Source organism: Brugia malayi (assembly GCF_000002995.4).
Source record: "Brugia malayi strain FR3 genome assembly, contig: Bm_v4_Chr4_scaffold_001, whole genome shotgun sequence".
Classification (NCBI taxonomy): domain Eukaryota; kingdom Metazoa; phylum Nematoda; class Chromadorea; order Rhabditida; family Onchocercidae; genus Brugia; species Brugia malayi.
The window spans coordinates 250,155-266,962 of NW_025062478.1; the positions used below are offsets into that span (position 1 = coordinate 250,155).

Here is a 16,808-nt window from a genome sequence, read left to right on the forward strand (position 1 = left end):
TAAAATGCATCTGATACTGTCATGTGGCGTCATTGTCACACTTTGTCACAAAAGTGCTCTGCGATGTAAAACATCATCAAACTGCCGAACTGGATGAAATTAATCACAGAAAAACAAATAGTTACAAGAATTTCTCCCAAATTATTCGTAGAAAATTTAGAAATGTGCGCAAAATGTGAAAAGCGCCACTTTTTCATTCATGCTGACCCACTGATCTATGTGTCAGACCCATTGATCTATGTGTCAAACAAATGACACAACAATGAATTATGGTACTAACATTGATGCTTTTCATTTTAATATATTTCATATAAGCATTATTTCACAATTGAATTAAACTACAAGTCGTTAAATCGAAATTTGTGCTGAAAGTGATAATTTTGATAAATATATGTGACATTGACGCATTTGACGTGAGCGACGCTTAAATGAGCGGTTCCTCGGCTTCGTCGTCAAGCGTTGGTTCATCGTTTGTCTCATAAAGTTTGCATTTATTCTCTTTGATAGTAACATGCAGATTTGAATGCATCACAGCATTGAGTGCTTTCTGATTGTCCATTTCATGAACTGATTTAATCTCTTCTGCTGCCTTTTCCATGTCCATTTTCTTTGCCTTTAAATTAACAATTACTCTTTACTCTGTGACTGTATTACTCTTACTATAATATAAAGTATACTTCCACTTACTTTCATTAAATTAAAGTAAATAACGATGACTCATTTCTTGATTACCTTACGAAATTCATCAATGTTACCCATAACTTTAACTTTATTCATTGGTATGATATCTGCTTTTCTGCAATTAAATCATTCATCACTAAATTTATTTCATCTTAACCATAATTTCGAATTTGATTACTTCTCAGTCCATTACTTTATAGTATCTTTCAGATAAATTCACATTTGAATTTAGTAATGCATTATAAATTCTTCAATTCTGCACTGATAGATACAAACAAGAAGTGTAATTAAAAAGTTTTAATATATTTCCAAACTACAACTTAAAACTTTTCAAACAATGGAATTTATACAGAGGAAAGTTTCAAGTCACTTACTCTAAGTTACTTTCTTCAGATCCTTCCATTTGAGTTTGATCATCTTTTCTTGGCTCATCTTTCTAAAAATTTAATATCTGTGATAATCTCTCTGATAATTTTGTGATTGAATTTCATTCATTCTATCCTATTTTCAACTATTTCAACCAAATTTTTTTTTTATTTAATTTAGTGAACTGAAAGTTCCTTTTGTGGTTATCCTAGTCCTACAGGTATATAAAGTATGAAACACTTCATTAGTTCACTATCGAAGAATCAATTTAGACGTAAAACAGTCTTACGTCATTTAAACAGCGATCTATTTTAGGAGCAAATTGAAATTTTTGAAATGGTAAAAAAGTGGATATCTGGGTATCTATAAAAGTGGATGTCTAAAAAATGGGTATCTCTTGAAAGTTACCCATTGATCTGATTTCTCATTTCTGCTTCTTTTTACTCCTATCTTTAAAAAATTTTTATTTTTTTTTGTCCTAAAATTTATTCACTTTTTCTCAGTGACTGATTTTCAAGGGAACTTTCAAGAGATACCTGCAAACACATATTTGTTTGCTGTGTCTTCCAAAGTTCTTGCATTCACTTAAATTTTTCATTCCATTCTACTACGTTCATTCCGTTTCTCTTATCCTTTATCACTAACTTTTTTATCAGCTTTTCGCGCATTTACTTCTACGGCGGTCTGCGCAGCGGCACCGGTTGTATCAGTTGAAGCATCCGTCTTCTGTGCTACTTTTCCGGAAACATTTGTTGTTGCTTTCTTCTTCCGACAACACATTTGTAGCGGTGATAAAATAATTAATAAGAAGAAACTTTGCGCCATTTTCCACATTACACATGACAAAACTGCAAAAATGATATGAAATTGAATGTGAAATTAGTGGAAAAACAGTTATTAACGTTAAGCAAAAAAAGCTAAACGTTTTGTAATAAAATTTTTTGAAATAATTAATGTTAAATCTAATTAATCATTTGAATATTTGATTATTTCTGCTAATTATCAGCCAGAAAAGAATTGATAACATTGCTAATATCAGAGGAGACACCTTCGTAATCATTCGAACTTTCCATTTCTATTTGAGGGAAATTTGCTGACATCTGTTCACCGTTAATTTAATTCCTATTGCCGAAGCAATAAGAAAAAGTGGAAACTTTCAGAGGCAATTATAAAAGTTAAAATAACATTCAATCATTTATCATTTATATATATGTTATTTCATTTTGATAAAAAAATATGAATATGCAAAATTTTTAAAATTTTCATCAAATACTCTAATGATGGCATTCTTTTATTTCAAAACATTCTTTGCAAATGTTAGTAAAAGTGTTTCTAAATTTTATTAAATATTCATCTTATTTTATCCATTCAAATTTACTGATCACGTAAACTGATCACGTAAAGATACGCAACTTCCAGGCGTATCAGTGTACCCAGTTGAATTGATTTATAACTTCTGTTTTTGTTTAATTCTGCTAAAGGAAAATTATGAAAAATTGTTTCTTTGCCAAGAAATGAGATTAGCAAAACATTTGCAATACTAATTGCTTCGTATCGAATTGAATTTTTTTTTTCCAGAAAAATCAAAATTAACTCAAAGTTATGTCTTCAGAAATATTTCAAAAGTTAGTGCTAACATTTCACATTTTTCGTTTTATTTATTTTTTTAAAAAAAAAAATCACTTTGGGTATTTTTGATTTTTAGGGTGGGTAGAGGGAAGAATTATCTCGAAATGGATGATAATGTGTAGGAATAAAAAAGAAAATATAGGTGAACAGAACTTTACCCAAATTTCTGCTTTTTTTTCTTTCTAATCTAATAGCCATCCAGTGCAAATACGAGTTTACGTGTGGTTTTCACTTCAATAATAAATGACGTAATAATACTACGTATGACGTAAATGGCCAACGCAATTACGGAAATCATAAAAACAATGCTAATAAATGACACACATAGCACAAAAGCAAAGTAATTCATTTATGATAGCATAAATTTCAGTTTTTAGCATAAATTTTTTTAAAAGTAATTCATTTATAATAGCAAAAGTAATTCATTTATGATAAAAAGTAATTCATTTAAAAACTAATTCATTTATGATAGCATAAATTTCAGTTTTTCAAATTTCGAAAACAAATAAACTTTTTAAATAATTTTTATGCTATCAGTTTTCTCTTAGCTTTAGCAAAATGCTAAATATTAAATAATTTGGATCGTTTAAATAAAAATTCACAAATTTAAATAGAATTTCTTGGAAAAGCAACAGCAAGCACTTCAGAGAAATCCAAAAGCTTTTTCCAACTATCAAACAAATTATCCGAATAATATAAATTTTTAATTAATTGATTAGATCTTTAAAATTAATTTTGATCTTTGCGATTTTTTGATCAGTTGCACAAAGATCAGATCAATCATATCAGATACTTCCAGAGATTTCATGATTATAAGTGCAGAACTGATTAGTACTTTTTTTAGGAAATATTTAAATTTATTTGTCGTTTTTCAAAAATCTCAAATTTTATTCATTTTTGAAGATAATATTAATACAAACACTGATTATTTCATTTTTTTTTCCTTACAAAATTATTAGCAAAGAATAGAAATAAAGAAATTTTTTTGAATTTTATTAACGAAGAAATTGACACTTTTTAATTTGAAATGGTACAAATTTCGATTTTAAAAAGTGAAATGAAATTGGTTTATGAATGCTTTTCTGATTGTTTTAAGTTTTATTGCATTTTTTTTTTTTGGTATAATTTGACAATTTGTTGTAATTTCTATAAGTTAATTTATGTCACTTTGTGTTGTTTCCCAGTCATATTGCAAATCTTCTGGCATATTTTTTGGTAACATTTTCTGCAAAACTTTTCTTCAAATTTTTTTTAAGAGAGAAAAGTTTGAACTTAAATGAACTTTCTTCAATTATTTGAATTTTTTAAATGAGAAAGTAATTTGTTAAAAGCATGGCAGCTTTCCTGTATTTTAAAATATTTTAAGATATAAATTTTTTAATTAAATTTTTAGTTATCAATCAAGTCGCACCATGAATTTATGTCCAATGTCAATTAGCTAATTAAGCAGTAAGCACTTTGTTGAATAAATGCAATTAAAATTTAATTTTAAAAACCAGTCGAAATAATGAATTACTTATAACTCACATTAAGTTCCGTTGTAAGTAGTTCATAATTGGGAATTTGATGGTAATGCAACTGCGACAAATGTTTCATTATTGTTTCCATTTCCTTTGGTACTAATCTTAATTAAGGAATTTTTGAAAAAATCAATTCTGATTTGAATTATAAAAATTATATTTTTGATCTATTTGATAACAAAATATCTTAAAAATGTTGCATTTTGTTAATGATAAATTCAATTTCAAACAAACAATTTTCTTTTTTTTTTTAATTTGAACTAATTTTTTTTTTTGTTTCTCTCATTATTTACATTTTATTCTTTTTATTTTCTCTCTCTCTCTCAGTACTTTCTTTACTTTTCAGAATAATTTTCACACATTATTTGAGGACAATTAATTTTACTTTCAATTCTTTTGACAAACACTGAATCATTTATTAAAAATTAGAAACTCTCTTAAAATAGTGCAAATACAATTTAAGAGAATAAACGCTGCACTAATTAAACAATCATCCAAATAAATTGGATTAAAAAAATATTTCCGGAAAATATTAAAACTTTTCTTTTCATTCGCATAATATTTCAATGCTTTTTCCATAAAGTTTGATAAAATTGTAAAGAAATTTTCTTCTCACAGAAAAAGAAATTTTTATACGAGAAATTTCACGAAATTATTGTATTATGTAACCTTCCAAATTCATCAAAAATGACATTCTTCTTGAATTTTGCAATTTCATCCGGCTCTACAAATGCACTCCATGGCAAAGAACCTTGAATAAGCTCAACCAACGAATAAAATAAACTCCAGAAATCATCGACCGGACCCTAAAGATAATTAGATGAACACAATCATTTTAATTACTTGTCATAGTCGGAAGATGATTTAGAACTCACAATTTTAGAAATTATCACTGTGGTTGCTACAGCATCTTTAGTAATCAACTTAAAAAGTTACCTTTAATTGACTAACTTTTGAAACTGAAAAAGAAAGGAAGCGATGACAGGATAAGATACAAAGTATTCAAAAGTTGCATTCCTTTTGAAGTTTTGAAGTACGAAATCATTAAATTATCCCACTAGCATTATCTTAAATTCTACGTATGATAAGTGAACTGACCTGATCACGTCTTTCGTGTACCGTTACGGATACATACCTTACGGTTCCACGGAAACCAGCATAATACCTCTCTTTCCGTACCACACCGTCATCAAAGCGGTACTGTCGAGCCATACCAAAATCAACAATATAAATTGTTCGTCTGTGCGGGTGCAGCCCAATGCAAATATTCGAAGGTTTTACATCTCTGAAAATATATCTAATAGAAAAGTTTGCGATCTGAGTTGACCTATGACATTGCCAGGTGGATTTTATTTCATTTCATAAAGCTAATCTAATCGAAATAAGCACATATGCTTAAACAATTAAACGTTAGCTATTTTAAACAAATTTTAGAAATTTTAAATTCATCTAGCACTGTCAATGTTTCAATAACTTCTGGCATTGTTGAAATTATTGCAAATTTACTTCTTCACGAAGAAGTAAAACTAAACTGCAAAATTATACAGCAAAATATTCGTTGTATTGCATTGTCTCTTGTCACATGTACCATCTTTTGAAATAAATTCAAACTTAAATTTTTCTTTTGCCTCTTTACAAACCACAAATCCATGTACCGATGAATATATCCAATATCGTGGACAGCTTTTAAAGCTGTCACCGATTGCAGTCCCACATGAGAAACTGTTGAAATGCTTAAACGTCTCTTTGGCTGATGCTTTCTTAGTTCACTCAAATTTTTGCCCAATATTTGCATAGCGATAAAATTATAACCACAAAAATTACCACTTGCATACTGAAATAGCATTTAAATCAATAATATTACATTTAAATTTATTTCTTTGACTCGAAAAAAAAAAAAAAAAAAAAGAATTATGAATTCAACAAAAATTTACCACCAAATTTGTTAGTAAAATCACACACAATGCAGCAAGTAAGTGTATTCAACAATTTTTCTTTTTTTAAAAAAAGAGAAATTTACAAATTGTGGTATATGCGGTGTTCCCCGAAGCTTTAGCATCACCTTTTGCTCGAGTATCATTCGACCCGGTTCATGATCTTCCGGTTCAATTTTTATCGCCAATACTGATTTGGTACGCTGGAAAGTGACGTGACGATATCTGGTAGCAATCATGGAGACACTTATAAAATTTTTTACACTTCGATGATGAAAGCTTCTAATCATTATTCACTGACATATTTCAAAGGTATGCAATAAACTAGAAAAATTTACTTCATCGGTGACACGATAAATTTGACCAAATCCACCGCCACCGATCATTTTATCGATTCGAAATTTACAATCAATTATTTGTCCTTCTTTAAAATACTGTGGAGCATGTCGTCCATGCCGATGACTTCGTTTTGCATATTTTAAATTAACTTTGCCCTGTCATATTTTAAATTATTTGATTTACAAAGTTTTTGAAATTAGTTTTTCTCTTTTTTTGAAATCAATAGCATAACTGAGCAGAACAATAGAAGAAGAAATGGTAATGAAAGAATTGATTGATTGATTGTAAAAATTCAATTAAATTCAGCAAAAACTTAAGTAATTCAGAAGTGGAATAGATCCTTTCCATCCATCCATCCATCTTTTCTCATTTGTTTCATTCAAATAAAAAAATGAAATAAATCTCTGTCACTCCTCTAAACATATAAGCAATAACATTCTAATCAATATTACGATGCAAACCATTTGCAAGCAAATTTACCGCCTCTTCCTTTGGAATCACTTCGACATCGGCCATGACAACACCGCCCTTCCTCTTCGCCCACTCTAATTCTTCCCAATTCCGCCCTCGTTTTTTTGTCAGAATTCAGACTAAACAAAGATTGTTCTAGTTGTTCTGATTAAAGTTAGACTTTGAAATACTCTTTGGACACTGGCACTGATCAAAACTAGGAGAGAAATGAACATTTAAAAATAAGTTAATTAAATTCTCATGTTAACTTATTTTCTCAAATTAACTTATCCTAACAAAGTTATTTACTTCTCAATTCAACTTTTTGCAATGTTTTTAGATTTTATTCCTTGTAAAAGTTTTATTGATCAAATCAATGCCAAATTTCAATAATTTTCAAAGCAATGTATTTATCTTTTAACGCTTACAAAAAACTTGCAAGCATCACAGACCTTTTTAATATTCGACCACCGTGCAACACACAATATAAATAAAATGTCTGTTCGATTTAAATTTACAATTTATACAATTTGAATTTAGCAAAATGTCCAAATGAACAATTTGCAGTTTTAGCAGTTATGTTTGAAAGAAAATGGGAAAAAGTTTTGCATTGCTAATAGATTTATATCAAAAAAGCTTATCATATCACTGGAATCATATCACTTTTACAGCATTAACCGAAAAGGCAAAGAAATCGCTTATCAGTTACTACTTAACTCCTTTATCAGCAAAAGAAATAAGTGACAAAATATGAAAAATTTTTCTTACATTAATCTCTTTGCTACTTTTTTCTTTACCAAAAATTTTTTCTTAATTAGAAGAGTCTTTGCCAGAATAATTGAAAAGTAGAAAAAGTAAAAAAAAAAAAAATAAAATAACAAAAATATGGTCTGAAAAACTAAAAAGAAAAAATTGTTAAAAGATTATAAAAATTCATTTATAACTAATGCAACTGTCTTTTATTCTGAACTGAGTGATCAATTTAAAATAAGAGGAGATGTTAATATAAACATATAAGTAAGCTATTTTATGATTTAAATATTCCACAGACAATGAGTAATTAGTTAAATTACTAATTAGATAAAGACAATTACTTTTCGACCTATTAGTAAACTACAATGAGTCATAAATTATAACTTCTTCTGAGAAACAGCGCAAATTAAGTGAATTCTTTAAATGAACTCTGCTTGAATGAATTGCTGCCGAAACTGTAAATAAAAACGATTGAAAAAAGAGTTCAGAAAGATAATATTCTGATAATTAAAATTGTAGCTGATAATGATAACTCTGATATAATACAACCAGCTATCATTAGAAAGCCTTAAAAAATGAAATACTTAGTCATGGCTTACCCAAAGTAACTAATTTTCTACTCAACTTAAATTCTTGTTCTTTCCAATCAATCATCCATAAATATCGTTCTTTTTCATCAATCATTACCTTATTTGTTACTTCTCTCCATAAACTGCAATATGACATAAATTAAGGGCAAAGGTAACAACAGCAATTGTTCGGGTACAAGAGACAAAGAAGTATGATCAAGTGGACAGCATTTATTATCTCGCAATTTGCTGATAAAGTTGGAACGTTGGTCATTACACGTTTGTTCGATATTTCAGGTAAATTAGAGAAGTGAATAGGTGGGTGGGTGGCTTTTGAGCTCATTCACAACCGAAGTTTAGAAATGTCAGCGACTACAGATTATTAACCCACACAGAAAAGAGGAAAGATCTAAAGTGATTTTCAAGTCTACCTTGCATCATCAAACGACACTAGATGACCAGGGGCTCCTCGCCAGGTGGTCAGGTGGTCCTCGCCAGGTGGTCAGGTGCTAGTAGAACTTTTTGGACCTCTATGGAATCATTTCTTGAAAAATTATATTTAGAAAACCATGGAAATATAAGAGAAATTGCAATGCCATCAATTGACAGAAAAAAACTAATTTGTTATAATAATGATTTATAATTAATAGTTCAAAGGTAACAAATTGAGTGCACGGTCTTGCAGTCTCGCTAGCACTTTCGAAAACCTTGCAGAAAATGCACTTTTTAAGAATTTCTCGAGTCTCAAGATTTCTCGAATTGGTTTTTCTGTGCCATAAGAATAAACAACATTTTTCCTCGGCAAAAATATGCTGATTGCGTTGGTCACTCTTAATTGTATCGGCCATTCTTGATTGTGTTGGTCACTCTTAACTGCTTTGGTCACTCTTGACTTTATTGGTCATTATTGATTGTGTTAATCATTCTTAATTGTGTCGGTCACTTCTTTCATTAGAGAAGTGTGTATTCAAATTAGCCATAATTATTTAAAATTTATTTACAGTTATGGACTAATTATTTTGTTCTCGCATAATATTTCGATTAAAATACAAAAAAAAAAACGATGGATGAATGAATCTGTTTGTTTGGTTTATGATTTTTTGAAATTATCAAAGAACGGTGCTAATAAATTAGTACCAATATGAGAGATTTAGAAAATATTGAATGACATTTTAATTTTTGGCATTTTCTATGTTTGAATGCATAATTTTATCAGACACAATCTGATTTAGATAATTCTTGAATTTTTGGAAATGGATGGGTTGGACAACTGAGCGCTTTATTGTAGCTTGGCAACGGCGGTACTTCATCATCGTTCAGTGGACTAGCATAGCAAGAGCCTTGTGAGTCACATTTGATCATATATGGCTTACTATAATCAATCGGGGCTGGAACACTGGTTGGATTAACGCCTGAAATAGAATTGGCCTCATCCAGTCTTCAGTTATACCTAAAAATATTGAATTGAAAAAAACACAATTAAACTTTAGAATCTAAAATATACAAAATGTGAAATTACAAAAATTCCGTCTATTGCATCATTAATTTTGAAATTGGAAAAAGTTGTAAATATGAAAATTATATGTAATTGCAGTAAGTATGCGAAAATTGTGCAATGCTAAACGATAAATATGCTAAAATGATAATTAATTTGTGATAATAAGTGCAATAGTTACTTAAATGAAAAAAGGAAAGTGATAAAACAGAAAAGTTTGTTAAAGCATTTATTATTTATTGAGCGGTCATGAAATCTCCTATAAGTCTAAATACTATTTTTTTTTCTTTTTGTTTCTTTAAATTTGAGAGAAAAAAATTCTTTTCGAATTTCTTTAAATTTCAAACTATTAGAAAATTATGGAAAATATTAACCACAAAGGCTCTCATCGCTGTCATCGACACTCCTTGATTGTGTACAACAGGTACATGTCCACAATAAACAAATGCCACTAACTATGATGCAAAATGAGATAAATTGACAAACCATCTGGCAGCCTACTAAATTACAAAAAACGATAAAAATTGAGGATAGTCACAGTTAAATCATAATTAAAAATAAATTTTTCACATTAAAAACATCTAAAAAAGTTTTTCTCGACGTCAATCGTTGCGTATTATCACGTCAGTCATCTACTATTGAATGACTCGTAACTGACGTGAATACTTATTTATTGTAGTTTTAGAAATGATGGCTAACTCAAAGCTTCTATTTAATTTATCTTCAATTATGGTTTACCTCATATTCTACATCCTTGAAAAGTATTTTCCGAAAAAAAGACTTTCGAAAAAAAAAGTTTAGCCTAAATGTCGAATAATTTGCTACATTTGAATCACAGACAAACAAAACTTGAAATCAAATTTTGCAAAAAAAAAAAAAAAAAAAAAAAAAAAAAAACAAATAAATCAGATTTACAAAAAGATTTAAATCAAATTTCATGAAAACTTTTCTAATTTTGTTTAAAAAAAATCAATAGGAATACTTACTTCTATTATTTTGATAAACATAATTATTAGTTGTAGCAAAAATATTTGGATAAGCAATTTTCCTTCGTGCTAATTCCAAATGCCTTTGAAGTATTCCTTTTAAAAAATTACGGAATTGCTGTTCCGAAATATTTCGAATACTCTCAATTGAAACATTAGAATAAACTTGATCAGTTATATCGACAACTTCCTTATCATTCAATGTATAGAATGATTTATAATGCGACATTGTCGAATTAAGTTTAATTGATTCATACTGAAATCAGTTAATTACTTTTCTTTGAAATTTGAAATATGTATGTCAGATGTTTCACTTTTTTAGCTCTGCCATGTGAAATTGTCTATTATTTAATTTTTATAATTTTATAGTAAAAATTCAGAGCTTTTTCAAGAATACACAGTATAACTATATGTTAGACTAAAGTTTTTTGCAGTCACTTTTTAAAACTATTTGAATTTCACATAGAAGTTAAAGTAACATTTTTTTATGGGTTGACATGATGAAGTTAAACATTAAACTAGTTTACAGCAAATTGAAGAAGAACGAACTTTTGTTTTTGATTTTGAAAAATTTAATGCAATGTTACTACCTCTTACACTTTTCAAGTGCAAAATTTTTGGAGTAAAATAATCTTTTGTGTTAATTTTCTTTTTTTAATTTGCATATTTGCTATAAGTAATCAATCAATAACCCATGTACCCCAGAGGAAAGGTATGAAGAAAAATGTGAATTAGAGTGAATATTTACGTCGTCTCTCAGATGAGTGTCATTGTCGCTTGTCGCATTTCTCATTGTTGCTAGTCGCAAGCTCTTCTCAAATTCAACCATACTAATTAATTGGTCGTAATCAGAGGAATGTTTACTCCAATTAGGAAGTGAAACCGACTCACTAAACAGTAGTGTAAGAGAGAATATTAGCCGTAAAGAAGTAGTAAATATTCGTAGCGCTGAATGTCGCCGCCGCCAATGTTTGTTTATTTGCCAAAACATTTCAAGAAATGAAACATTGAAATAGATTAACAGTTAAGCTTTTTCTGAAATTGAAATAGTTTTAATTTTAGTTGGAAATCAAATAGTATTCTTAAAACTTAAATTTAATTTAAATAATTGTAATTCGTAATGAGAAAAAGAATTTAAATAAATGATAAAAAAAAATAGTAGGAAATTGAAGATATCAGCCAGAATCATATTTGGCAGTAATCAGTAATGATAAAAATTTAAAAAGTACAAGGAAGAATAGGTAAAAAACAAACATCAAAAGTAAAAGATGAATGAGTGGTAAAAGAGTGATTGTGAAAAATTAATCAATAAAATCGTTTATATCAATAATGGAGAAATGAATTGGTGACTAATTAGAGACTAAAAATAAAATGCTTGATCAAATTTCACTTTCAATAATTATTCTATCAAGAATAAAGATAAGATAAGAACTGATAAAGAATTTGATGGAAGAAAAAAAGAGTTAAGTAAAGAATTGTAAAAGTTATTTCATTTGCTTATCAAAATTGAAGTAATTTAAACTTGCTATGATATTCAACACCTTTCTTTATCAGTACCTCTGTTCACCTTCTTTTGTCTAATAATTCCAAAGAATCATTACATTCAGAACTGAAAATGTGTCAACTTAAAAAAGAAAAATTGTCAAATTTAGCGCGTTTGCCGTACCTTTCATATAATACTAAGCCCACAATTTTATCGTTTAAATTATTACTCATTAAAAGAGACCCCTTTACCTGCATTTTTTACCTGTATATTTATTGAATATGATATGAGGTATCATAAATTCCACTTTTGATGACATTTAATGTTCTTATGAATAATAATTTCCTCATCTTTTCTACTTCTTCTTTTTCACCTTTTTTAGAACAATCTATTTGGTATCAGTGAAGCAATAATATGAGAGAGTGACATCATAGTACAGAGATCACTTTAATGAGTGAATTAAAATAAATGGAGGAAAGTGCCACTAAGATAGTGTCACACTGATAAGAATAAATGTTGGAGAGCAGTGACAGTGGCAGGTGAAGAACTAAGTGCAATTTTACGTTGCTTTCCTCCAGAAAACGACTTGCGACAGGGTCGAAACATCGATCGCAAAACACAGCGAAAGGTCACATAGTGCGCTGTCTTTTCATCAGACATTCTCTGTGCCTCTGTCTTTCTCTCTCTCTCTTTGTCCTACTCTTCAACGAGGCCAGAGGTCACCAATGTCCTAGGCTAAAAAACGTTTCAGGAGTGCTGTAACAGTTCAGAGTGATTAGTTCACAGTAAGATTGTAAAATTTAAACTGATTCCAACTTCGGAAGAGATTTTATCAAGCGCAGTTGTCTTGTCAGATTCATCTGCTTAAGAGTCTCTTCACCAAATTGGCGCATACGTCCATTTTACTTCTCATCAGTTGTTGGATTGATCTGTGAGAAGGAAGCGAACATCTCAGGTGAGAACAGCACTGTGCACCTGTGCGGCATGGTCGCACGACTCGTGCATGTTTCAGCATCAGTCGCACGACTCGTGCATGTTTCAGCATCAGTCGCACGACTCGTGCATGTTTCAGTATCAGTCGCACGACTCGTGCATGTTTCAGCATCAGTCGCACGACTCGTGCATGTTTCAGTATCAGTCGCACGACTCGTGCATGTTTCAGCATCAGTCGCACGACTCGTGCATGTTTCAGCATCAGTCGCACGACTCGTGCATGTTTCAGTATCTGTCGCAAAGTTACTTGCAGGAACGAATGAGCGAACAACGATGACTGATGGCTGTGCACCACTCATTGAAGCAATTTCGGCAAAATGCAGCAATGAGTGAGTCCATGGGTAGGTTAGTGCGCAACTTGTGTCTCTCACTGTAATTTTTAGATTGTTCACTTTGCGCCTCTCTCTCTCTTGAAGTGTCCCCTCTTCTAGGCTTCACAACACAAGGCGCTGGTCTTTTCGGCACTTTGCACTATGATACGACCATACAGCCGGGAAGTACAATGTTTGAATCAAATATCCATTTTCAGGCCTTTTTGTTAAATTGCGATGCGTTACTCCGTGAATTCTGGCAGGAATGGCCGTTATCATTGTAGTCCGGCAGTATGATTATTCACCCCTTTCAGGTCTCAGAGTTCCTTCCTACTTTGGCTCTAAATCACCGAGAACTGCAATTTTGTTGTCTGCAGGACACTTCCGGTTGAGACGACGAAAGTCGCTGTGGAATTTAGTTGTTTGTGGAGGGTCAGCTGAAGAGTTAAGGTATGTATGCTGACAAGGACAGTGTGTTGCTTGCAATGGAGATGTAAGGAGGAGATAATGCGGTTAGAATGACCTATCAGCAAGTTAACAAGATTGACCCGTCAGCAAGTTAACAAGTTGACCTGTCAGCAAGTTAACAAGTTGACCTGTCAGCAAGTTAACAAGATTGACCTGTCAGCAAGTTAACAAGTTGACCTGTCAGCAAGTTAACAAGATTGACCTGTCAGCAAGTTAACAAGATTGACCTGTCAGCAAGTTAACAAGATTGACCTGTCAGCAGTTAACAAGATTGAACTATCAGCAAACAACAAGATTCGAGATGACAGAATTCTTGAAGCCAACTGCTGAGTAGAAAGTTCGGTTTTAGATTAATCTGACCGAAGTACGTGACCCACCACATTCTTTCATTGAAAGCGGCAATGTCCCGTCGACCTTTACTGTTCGTAGAAAATTAGTATATCCTTCGAATAGACAAGTTGCAACGTGAAGTACGTCTGCCAAACCTAGATTTATTTGGACTGTTTCTGATGTCGGATGGCCCTGCAAGGTTGATGAGCTCCATTTGCCCGAGTTTGAAGTTTTGGCTTTCCTTGCCCGAAGTTAAGCCCATCTTACCCATCCACATACCTTCTCTGACCTTCCTTACTTACCTGGCTTGGGAAGTCCCGTCGCAAACATATGACATCACTTCTTCCACAATAAGAAAGTTCCGCAGAGGAAATGAAACAAATGGCAGTTATTTGTCAAATACTTTCAGTTTATGAAATTTTCTTGACGCTTATAAAAGTTGCAAAAAACTTTGAAATGAGCATTAAGAAAAACGAAAAAAGTTCCGAATAGAAGGAATACTTTCATTTTTTTCATGTGATAAAAAAGTTTCAAAATGAAGTAATTAACTTTTCCAGAAGTGATGTTTATGTTTAAATTTAATTAAAAATAGAAAATTAATTAATGAAATAACTATTGTTTACAAATGAACATTAATAACATTCCACAGTACGGCAGAATAAAATACGACAGAAAAAAAGGAAACAATCATTGAATTGTTATTATTTTATGGCATTTGATTGACAATTTATTACTGTGCCATAAAATGCTTAGCTATAAAGTGATAATATGATTACATGAAATAATACAATAATAATGTAATAAATAAATAATAAAAAATAATAACAACAATAATAATAGTTTTTTTTCTTTTTTTGATATCACTTTTTATCATTCACTGTTATCATTTTTTGACTAATCAATAAGCGAGATGCAAAAGTATTGTCAAAAGCATTATCACATATTGATATATATACATTACTAATGAAGATCAAAGCAGAATGTTTCCTTTTTTCTTACTTATGGCGATGCTACTGATTTCACTTTTTGAGAACTTCAAAACTTTTTGAGAAGAAAATGAAAATATTAGATTGAGAAAAAATGAGACTTCAAAAAGTTTGAAATTGTTAGTAGAAAATTCTTATTAATATGAATTCTTAATGGCAATTTTTACAAAATTGCCGTTTAAAAAAAAAAAAAAAAAAAGATGCAAAATTTAATAGAAAGCATCAATTTTACGACATCATTTAAAGAAGTTTACGGTTGCGAACAATTTTCATTTATAATGAAGAAATTATGAAATGTTATTATTATTATTGTTATTGTTGCATGAAGTAAATTTATTTTAGTTTCATGTATGAAAGAATAGCGGTGACGAGAATTGATCGTCAATTTAAATTCATCAAATATTGGAATCACAAATAATGACAAAAGGACAGAAACAAGGAAAGAACTGTTCGATAGTTTTTACTTACTGGAAAAGTGTGCTGTGACAAATATATTCAAATCTAAGTAGCTTTTATGATGAAAGAAATTTTTTTTCTTCTTTGGCGCATTTTATCAAAATAGCGCCATTTTTTTTCAATAATAGTAGAACTAAGAATAATTCTCCTACAGAATTTTATATAGCAAAAAAACTTAGGTTGCAAAAACCGCCACGTAAGTTAGGTAAAATGATTAAAAATAGGGAATATAAATTAGTAACTATCAATTGCTATTTTCAAAAAAAGGGGAAAAGTAGAGCAAACAATTCGCATTAAATGAAAGTTCAAAAATATGAAATTTTCGATGTTTTGAATATCTTTTCGACTTCAGCGCTCAGTGTAACAATAAATAATATAAATAATTTGCTCTCAAAAAAAGAAAGCAAAAGGGATTGTAAGCTTAAGAAAAGCTAAAGAACAAACGAGAATAGCTAATATCGATTCATCACGCCTAACTTTACTTTCATCAATAAATCTTTGAAATGCTTCATAAATATTTCGAAGAAAAAGAGAAAATATTAAATTTTAGTTGACAAACAATCATCGCTCCAAATTTAATTAATTCCGTTTCAACGATTAGTCACCGAAATTTTGAAAGGCAAAAAAAAAGATTTTTTTCTTATCTGCGAAATGAGAAATTGCAATGAGACGTTTTGCGCCATTCGTCCGTTTCATCTTTTCATTCACATTTTTACTAGAACCTAAAGTAATGTCTTTTCCATTCCAATAAAGTAGCACTTGAGCTAAAATCTGCTGAGAGAGAGTTAAATTTAATCGTAATTAAGTTAAATGTTCGTAGAAAGCCAAAAGTCTTCTAACTGCTGCAATCATTTTTCTCAACAAATTAAATTACATTATTTTTTAAAAAGATTGTTTTCTTGAGCGCAAAAGTTGCAAGTATAAGTGTCTGTGCGCTAATATCAGTGAAAATTGAAGTAAAGAATGTGCATGAATTTTGCAACGAAATGGTAAATAATTTCAACAGAAATGTTATCATTATTATAAAAAAAAAATTTAAATTCTGTTATTTTTTTCAAA

General features: G+C 30.1%; 3 protein-coding genes across 7 annotated transcripts; all 3 read right to left on the reverse strand.

Annotated features, from left to right (window-relative positions):
- Positions 1-424: 424 nt before the first annotated feature.
- Positions 425-2,120, reverse strand: Bm9401 (Uncharacterized protein; the record flags this gene model as incomplete). The annotated part of the gene is made up of 5 exons (XM_001897335.2): positions 425-613; positions 733-796; positions 1,056-1,117; positions 1,693-1,895; positions 2,096-2,120. 5 exons carry the CDS (start codon positions 2,118-2,120, stop codon positions 425-427), a joined length of 543 nt encoding a protein of 180 aa, XP_001897370.2.
- A 1,709-nt stretch (positions 2,121-3,829) lies between these two features.
- Positions 3,830-6,985, reverse strand: Bm6171 (Protein kinase domain containing protein; the record flags this gene model as incomplete). Of its 5 annotated transcripts, none has more annotated exons than XM_043081144.1 (8): positions 3,830-3,901; positions 4,204-4,300; positions 4,866-5,002; positions 5,295-5,481; positions 5,852-6,030; positions 6,259-6,333; positions 6,469-6,624; positions 6,950-6,985. In XM_043081144.1, the coding sequence occupies 8 exons, from the start codon at positions 6,983-6,985 to the stop codon at positions 3,830-3,832; spliced, it is 939 nt and encodes a 312-aa protein (XP_042937078.1). The 5 variants fall into 5 exon arrangements, with proteins under 5 accessions (XP_042937078.1, XP_001897369.1, XP_042937079.1 ...); XM_001897334.2 differs by having other exon boundaries at positions 6,217-6,333; XM_043081145.1 differs by having other exon boundaries at positions 5,729-6,030; positions 6,217-6,333.
- Positions 6,986-9,453: 2,468 nt separating this feature from the next.
- On the reverse strand, positions 9,454-13,497 carry Bm9399 (Glycoprotein X precursor, putative; the record flags this gene model as incomplete). The annotated part of the gene is made up of 5 exons (XM_043081148.1): positions 9,454-9,653; positions 10,111-10,236; positions 10,723-10,978; positions 11,471-11,612; positions 13,112-13,497. 5 exons carry the CDS (start codon positions 13,495-13,497, stop codon positions 9,454-9,456), a joined length of 1,110 nt encoding a protein of 369 aa, XP_042937082.1.
- Between the last annotated feature and the right edge of the window lie 3,311 nt (positions 13,498-16,808).